The 8072-nt window shown below is 39.6% G+C and overlaps 1 protein-coding gene across 1 annotated transcript; it reads left to right on the top strand.

Annotated features, from left to right (window-relative positions):
• Nucleotides 1-354: 354 nt before the first annotated feature.
• Nucleotides 355-5541, top strand: and2 (actinodin2). Its single transcript, XM_067475526.1, has 6 exons — nt 355-440; nt 989-1080; nt 2501-2545; nt 3195-3343; nt 3529-4431; nt 4643-5541. The coding sequence occupies exons 2-6, from the start codon at nt 1008-1010 to the stop codon at nt 5036-5038; spliced, it is 1566 nt and encodes a 521-aa protein (XP_067331627.1). The 5' UTR covers nt 355-440; nt 989-1007; the 3' UTR covers nt 5039-5541.
• Nucleotides 5542-8072: the final 2531 nt, after the last annotated feature.

Genomic DNA, 8072 nt, shown 5'->3' with positions numbered 1-8072 from the left:
TTGCTCACTGTTTTAAGTTTTTTTTTTTAAGTTGGCACCCACTAAGCTGTTGAATTTTTAAATCTGAAAATCAACAAGTGGTTTAGATGTTATGTCAACCCGCATGATGATCGCAAATTCCAAACCTATGAGCACAGGAACCCTGGGTTAAATGGCACCTTGTTAATGTTTCTCCACACAGAGCTGTTGTGCTGCTCAGCGCTCCTGATTGCAGGACCACTATTGGTCAGACGGACGGCAGCACAGGAGCCAATCCTGGAGCTCCTAACAGCACCTAGAGCTATATGACATGCCTTTTTGTTTTTAATGATGGGGGGCTACTTAAAAATGTTTCCCTGCCTGTCTGACCCATAGAGGGGAAGCAGAGAGGCAAAAGTAGATTCAGATAGCTGCTGGATTCAGGGTGATCACAGGAGGTCACAGCTACCACACCTTTTCAGGTAAGGACTGATGTGAACCCTGCATGTGCTAGTTCAAGTTCAAGTTCTGCAAGTTCATACATTTTAGTTACCTCAGTGGGACCTTTTTGGATGTAAAGTTTTCAGGCCAGATTGAAACTAAAGAAGGTAGTGTCGCTGTTTGAGCACAGCTGCTGTAATTTATCATCAGTCCGTGCACTAATAGTGAAGAACATTTCAGGCTTTTGCTTGTTTCATTGTTCAGTTCATTCACATCATTTAATTCTCTGATATTCAGAACTAAAGTGTTCTTTTTCTTCAGAAATCCCTGAAAAGCTCTATTACAGAATGCCCTCAATCTTCTCTATTGTCTTGGTATTAACCAGTTAAATGAAAGCGCTGTCTTTGTTCCAAGCGCATTGTCTTCTCATGGATTTCCATATCTAACAGTTAGCAGAAAAACTCTGCACAAACCCAAAAGGCGGAGGGATCAATCCATGTCTAGTTGCATTATAGTGTTACAGTATAATGCCAGAAGTTCACCGTGCAAACATATTACTGTTGACTATTGTTTCTGTGTTTTCCCATAGGGAGCACCTACAGCAGACAATGGCACATAGTGGACGGCCATCACTTTCCCTGATCCACACAGGATTCCTGTTAGCAGTTGTTTTATTGCCAGGTGAGAATTGTAAGCGGGTTTAAAATGTGTTTATGGCTTTTTCTCGATCTTTATCACATCTATTTCTATTTAGCAGACAGAGGGAAACATACTGTAGCTGTTTGTTTAAACAATCTTTGAAGGGAATTACTCAAGGAAGAGTTGTAAAAAAAAATGACAAGTATTGTTTTAAATAGGATATTTTTAGACAAACAAACTATTAATGTAATTGTTTATTTTTGGCATTTTTGTGACCCCCTTATTATGTCATTATTCTATGAGCTCCTTTCCAGGTTGTTTAATTGATGGGATTTTTGGAGGCATGGGGAGATAAAAGTATGGATTATTTACAAAAATAAAGAAAAAAACAGAACAAATACAATTCAGCATACCATAAATGTATCAGTAGATCATCTTGGGACTGCTTTAAAAAATGACTTACGGTACATTTTGTTTAAATAAGCCTTTGATGGAATGTAACTAACCAAATTTACTCAGGTACTGTGATTTTGATCACAGTACCCGATTTTGCAGTATTTGCACTGTACTTGAATTCCCATTCTTTTTACTCTTCATCTATTTGAGAAATATAACTGGTTACTCTGTTAATGGAAACTTTCTTTATCTATATGTTAGTAGGATTTTAAACACAGGACTTTGACTTATTTTATCACCACTATATTAGTACTTTTACACAAGTAAAACACACGGGTACTTATTTTTCTGGCTTTTCCTTAAATGTGTATTGGGAGAGTTACATTATGGGAATTTGGTTTAACGACCTCAGTATTTCTGAATTCCTGCTTAAAGCTCTGGGCATTGGCACATTAATCTATGCCACAGAGTTATTAAGATGCCATTATCTCCTTAACAATAAAGTTTCATGTTCTGTTGATGGCAAGCTGCTCTTCACTACTGCAGACTCTTTACAGAGTCATAAAAGACATTTATCGTTGCTCCTTTTCCACATTAATAAATGAGATTGACTAGAAGTTTGTGCCATAATTACCTGACTTAGCTGTTTTCTCATACTCATAAACATCAAAAGGAAACCCCTGGTGGAGATGTACACAGTCATGTCCCCTCCCTTCCAATTTTCACTTTTACCGTGTATTGGTAATACGGTTGTGTGAGGCCCCACTCTTTGTAGTTTTATAGGTTAACTTAAAGGAGGCCCCTACTAGTTGGACAACCTCCAAAATGGGTTTTTAAAGCCTAACAGAACTTGATGGAGCTTAGGTAGGGGTCTGAAAAAAGAGGAGAAGGAAGGGTAAGGGGTGTTTAAGCTGCAGGATGCTGCCTGTGCCGGGGCGCCAGAGCCCCAGCATCTGCTGTGTTTCACCCAGGGGCTTATTTATAGGTCAGCATTTTCCCTGATGTTCAAGAAAGGCTTCACATCTGGTCTTTCTCTGTTAATGTGGCTGCTGCTTGTGTTTTGCAGAGTTTCTGGGGGCTGTTCCAGTGGAGCTGCACAAGGAGGAGGAAGGTGAGGACCAGAGACGTGGCATGGTTTTACAGTAAATTAAATCCCAGTCATTTAAAAGGTGGAGATCATTGAAACACATCCACAAATCTGTTGAAATCCAGTCTAACCTTTTGGTTATCATTTAATTGTTTTAGAATGGGCAATAGAAAATACTAAAATACTGCTTTTTCCTATACATTTATGATTATTTAAAAAAAAAAAAGATTTTGAACATGTCATCTTTGGCATTCAGGAACTTTGCGTTGAGCATTATTACTTCATTTTATTCTGATCAATGAAATTGAAACTATTCAGCAGATTAATTGAAAATAAAAGTAACTGATTTGCAAATTGTAATTGATTTTATAACCTCACACTAAATACATCTGTGACTGTTACAACCATCAGTGGTCTTACAGAGGACTTCAGCTGTAAAATCTTAAATATTTCAACCTATAGTTTGGTGGTGTTTTTGTTGTTGACTCAGGAATTGGAAGTTGTGTGTGGGATATAATAAAACAAAAAGTGTCTTTAAATAGTAAACTATTATCATTGCGAGTGTGAGATACATTTTTCACACATCTTTAACAAACATTTTAGTTTCATTACATTTAATATGAATTCCAGCACCAACACAAATAGTTTAGTTCCTTTTTCTCTTTGGCTGCAGTGTCTGACGATGTAAACGCTGAGGACATGTCCAACCTGAAGACACGTAGCAGGAGAAACGTCCCCGTCCTGGCTCTGCCCCAGTTCACACGAGTACCAGATTTCTGGGGATGGTACAAGTACTTCATAGAAAGCCACAATCAGGAGGGAGTGAGTGGATTTGCGTCACATTCATTTTTCAGTTTTTTTTTCTAGTTACTTTTTAATTAAACAGCTTCTTTCAAAACTGCGGCAACAATTTGCGTCACTAGTTCTTAATTTAAGATGCATCTTGAGATTCATTATAATTTTATCCTGGAAAAAGAAATGTAAACAATCTTTTTTTTTTCTTGTAGGTTGAGGATCTGGATCGTTTGTATATGGCCTACTTGCAGAACAACCACAGGTCCGAGGAGAGTCCCACCTTCAACCATTACCTCAGTCACCTCAGTGAAATCTACAAGAAATGTGCTGATTCCGATGATGCCGATTGCATCTCAGAGTTCACCAGCAAGCCGAAGGCTTCAGTGGTGATGCCTGCTCACATCAAATCTGCATCTGTCACGCTGTGCAACCCCTACCTCGACCCTTACTGCCTCTACCCCTTGGTCCCAAAAGCTACAGTCAAAGAGCCTGAGCCTGCTCCTGCTCCAGCCAATGTGCCAGCTCCTATCCTCACCCCCCTGCTGCCTGCGCCCCTGAAAAGCTCCACTGGTTTCTATTACTACGCCCCTGTCCTGGAGCCCTTCCTGAGCACTGAGCAGAGGGCTGAGCTGCTGAGGATCTGCAAACCTGATGATGTTGAGTGTCTGCAGTACCACTTAAGGGCAGCTTATGGCTACCGCCCTTCCGCTGTCCCAGCTCCATCTTATGCTGCTCTGAAATGCGACCCTAGTGACCCCTACTGCATGCCCCTGCTGGTCCAAAAGGCCCCCACTGGCTTCTACCACCTGCTCTCCCCCAACTGTGACCCAGCAGTCGATCCTCTGTGTGTGACCAGTGTCGCTGCTCCTGCTCCTCTTGCTGCTGCAGAGTCTCCTAAAGAGCAACAATGCAACCCCCTGTTTGACACTGGCTGCAACCCCCTAACTGCCACCAAGATGTCCAGCCTCACCAAACCCGTCCTGGAGTTTGCTCCGAGAGATGAACCTGCACCTCCTGCTGCCCCGCTGTTCTGCGACCCTCGCTACAACCCATACTGCATTCTGGCAGTTGCTGCTGCCCTAAAGAAGCCTCCTCCACCGCTTCCTGAGCACCAGGTCTGATTCTGAAGTCCTGCTACTAGGATTGAACAGTTCAGAGTTTTGTCTAATTTAGTATAACATTTGTCAGTTCCTTTTTATTAGTTTTGTTACTGTAAATAATGTAGTGAAATCAAATGGGTGTTTCATAATGCTTTTACTTTCTGTCTTCAATCTGCTTTGCATCTGTTTTACACCAAAAACACAAATCAATGAACCAACCAACCAGGTCCGCTACAAGCTTGGGGTCCGTGGCAAAACCAAAGAGGGCTACGACTGCTTTGTGCACTATGACAAAGACTGCTTCCCGGTAAATTCTGGCTCCGAGGCGAAGGCTGACATCAAGGCTCCAGCCAAGCCCTTCTGCCATCCATTTGACCCAAACTGTGGCAAATTTGCTTCACCAGCCAGCGCTGAGGCAACAAAATCTGGTAAGGACGGCATAATCCTACCTGACCCCGACTGCGACCCCGAGTATGACTACAACTGTCGTCTGCGTCGCGCTGAGCGTGCAGCTACTGAGAAGGAAGCTGCTGATGAGCCTGCCAGGGAAGCCCCTGGCCCACAGTCTGCAGTCCCCCGCTTTGAAGACTTCCTCACAGGTGTCCTGAGCAAGTATAAGTAAATTTCAGATATAGACGAAACAAGAATCAAAAACCGTCAGATAATCTATCTTGCAGAAATAGAGCCTCTATAGTCACTAATTGTTCATGAACTTCATCAACCACAGCCTTCTAAAATTAAATGAGTTTGAATACAAAACTGTCTGTTGTAGCATTTAAATACCAAGCCTGGTTTTTCTTTTTTTTCTTCTTTTATTTTATTTAATAAAAGGCGTGTAATTAAAGGAGGCCGAGCAACAGAACTTAAAGGGAAATGTGGACTAAATACTTTTATTATGTATGTTTGTAGAAAGAAGTCCTATGTATAGATGTGGGGGTAGAGTAGAGTAGGGGTAGTTTCAGTTAATGTTGGTGGGCAATGATTTGTTTTGTGTTGTACATTCTTTTTTTTATCCTGTATTTAATGTCATTTTCCACATTTTGTTCTACTTCTAAAATCCATAATACATAATCTGTTTAGTTTTTATGAAGTTCTAAATAAAAAAAGTTTAAAAAAATGTCCTTTATTTTCTGGAGGATAAGCCATCCACACACTGAGGTAATGACTTTAACTAATGTTAGAGGTAGCCGACTCCATACGTATTTCAGCACATCAGTCTCCAGCTGTTGCAAATAACATTACTGGGCTCTGTGCCAGCTGGTAAGGGTTAGTGCTCCTCTTTTATGAAAGTAGCTTCTTGTTGCTACATCTGCACATTTCTTGTTTACATAAACTCCCCACAATATGTATTTTGTATGTCATCACACTACAAGCCTTTAATTTTTGGTTTTTGGAAGATAAAATCTCTTTTTTGTCTTTGAGAGTTATTTGGCATTTTTGCATTTATTAAACATTAGTAGAGATACAGGTTACGCACAAGGAGAAAGAAGTCGATAACATGCAACTAGAGTTTCCTGCTGATGGAGTCTCACTATCGGATTTTTCTGATCATTATATATTTATTTTAGGATAAAGGCTATTTGAAAAAATCAAAAACAAAAAAAGACTTTTGCCAGTTCTTGAAAATCTGCATTTTGGATTCTTATTAGCCCCTTGTCAGCACGTGGTCTCAGTTGTCCATATATGTCCGTATCCTATGTCCATAATTTACTTACCATTGCTTACAGTTCTGCCTCTTCCACCCAACACAGTATACAGTACTCACATATCCATTCTTTAGTAGTTAAAATTAACCTGAACTGAAAAAAAAAAAAAAAATCCGGATGTCCAGATGTTTATTAGGTGGGAGGTTAAGTTCTTTGCATATAATGGCAATTTGTTTCCACAACACAGTCACACCAACACTCATACACAAAACTAAAGAAACTGCTGATACAAACAATACAGTGCCCTATTAGTTGATTAATTATTACTTGTAGCAGATGCATAGTGAAAAATTGCAAGTTCTTGTTGTCTCAGTGGCCGTAGATTATCATTATTTAAGCACTACGGAATGGAAAAACTATTTTCTCCTCCAAAGCTGAAAAGTTATATTTTAGAAATGAGTTGCAGCCGTGGGCTACAAGGACTGGAGTCTGTTTTTCAATAACCAACTTTTCAGCAGATCCAGTGCACAGCAGTCGCCTGAAGGAGACAAATCCTGCTGCTGCTTCTGCTACTGACAGTTTTAGAGGCACATAACACAGCCGGGCCCAGTAATGACTACCTGAACACAACATGCACTCGAGAAATCCTCATGGAAGTATGTTCCTAATTGTAGCTATTGGTCTGTAAAGTTTGGTCTTGTGCTGAGCTATCCTGTGGTACTGATGTCTAAATCTGTCTTAAGTGACACAAATTCAGGATTGTCAGCTGTGCTTCAATACATTTTACCCTGAAGTTCTTATTTGCCTAAAATGTAGTGTAGAACATGAAGCACAGGAGGCTTATATCTGTTTGTAGGGCACATGCTTTATTTTTCCTTGGGAACAAAAAACACAATTTTAAACACACTGTGTGAAATTCTTTGTTTGTTGTTGTTTACAACATTTTATAGAAGTGGAAATAAGTGGAAATGAACATCAGCTGACCTAGTTACACATTGAGTTAAGATTCAGTTACAGCAATAACGTGCAGGCTCAAATTCTAGGACAGTTTATCACATGTTGTTACAGTAAATGGACATTTCTGATCCCAATCCTGTACTACATGCAGTTCTTGCATGTAGTACAGAAAGAGTATTTCAGCAAGTATTTCAGAAAGAAATACAAATAAATACTGTCTATCTACTATTGGATCTAAAAGGAATGGACGTGACAGACAGGAGGGCTGATTGATGGATGTGTTGGATGAAATTCACATTTAGTTTTTCATGTCTAAATAGTTTCCAATCTGCATTCATTCACACATTAAGCTGTTACTCTTCCTTTTTTGTATTTTCTATTTTCTAGACTGTTGACACAGATTTTTTACTCTAAGAGATTTAATCTGACTTTATTATTGGTGACTTGGTACTTGACCATCCTAAACTGTGATGAAATATAAGGATATGTGATGAAGTGCTGTACTGCTCAGTTAAAAATGTTATGGTTAAGCAAATGCGACAAAATCTGGTCATTTGCTTGAAATGGGCTAAAAAGGAAACCTACTAATCAATTCTCACATTTGCCTCACTCCGCCCCATCCACGACATTCATTTGTTGATTTTGGCTATAAGGCTTCATGTTTACTTGTAGCTTCCAGCAGGTGGTGCTGGGAAATTGTGAGGCTGTCAGTGCTTCAGGGATGATGTCTCTGTATTTACCTGCTGTCACAACTGTCTGTGAATAGATGTGTCTCCATCACTTTATGTTTGTTATAGTTGTTTTAACAAAACTCAACATTTGACAAAACAGCTGATTGAAAAGTCGATAGCAGACAAAACATTTTAACATGTAAAACACACAAGACAGGTTTCACTTTTAATTATCTATTTCTCATTATCTAAAATCCATTTAGCGTTGGTTGTTTCAGTTAGAGAACCTCCCCTCTCATACGTTTTATTAATATATACTACACAGGATAATTTATCAAAGATGAAAGTTTGATATCTTTAGGTGAGATATGTAAACGCTGCA

This window comes from Channa argus, chromosome 14 (genome assembly GCF_033026475.1).
Source record: "Channa argus isolate prfri chromosome 14, Channa argus male v1.0, whole genome shotgun sequence".
Classification (NCBI taxonomy): domain Eukaryota; kingdom Metazoa; phylum Chordata; class Actinopteri; order Anabantiformes; family Channidae; genus Channa; species Channa argus.
The sequence above is the reverse complement of the archived record's forward strand: the minus strand, read 5'-3'. Positions and strand labels throughout refer to the sequence as shown.

Coding starts and splice junctions, on each gene's coding strand:
- and2 (XM_067475526.1), top strand. CDS start 1,008: ATGGCACATAGTGGACGGCCATCACTTTCCCTGATCCACACAGGATTC. Junction 3,344..3,528: donor AAAGCCACAATCAGGAGGGA/GTGAGTGGATTT, acceptor TTTTTCTTGTAG/GTTGAGGATCTGGATCGTTT. Junction 4,432..4,642: donor CACCGCTTCCTGAGCACCAG/GTCTGATTCTGA, acceptor CCAACCAACCAG/GTCCGCTACAAGCTTGGGGT.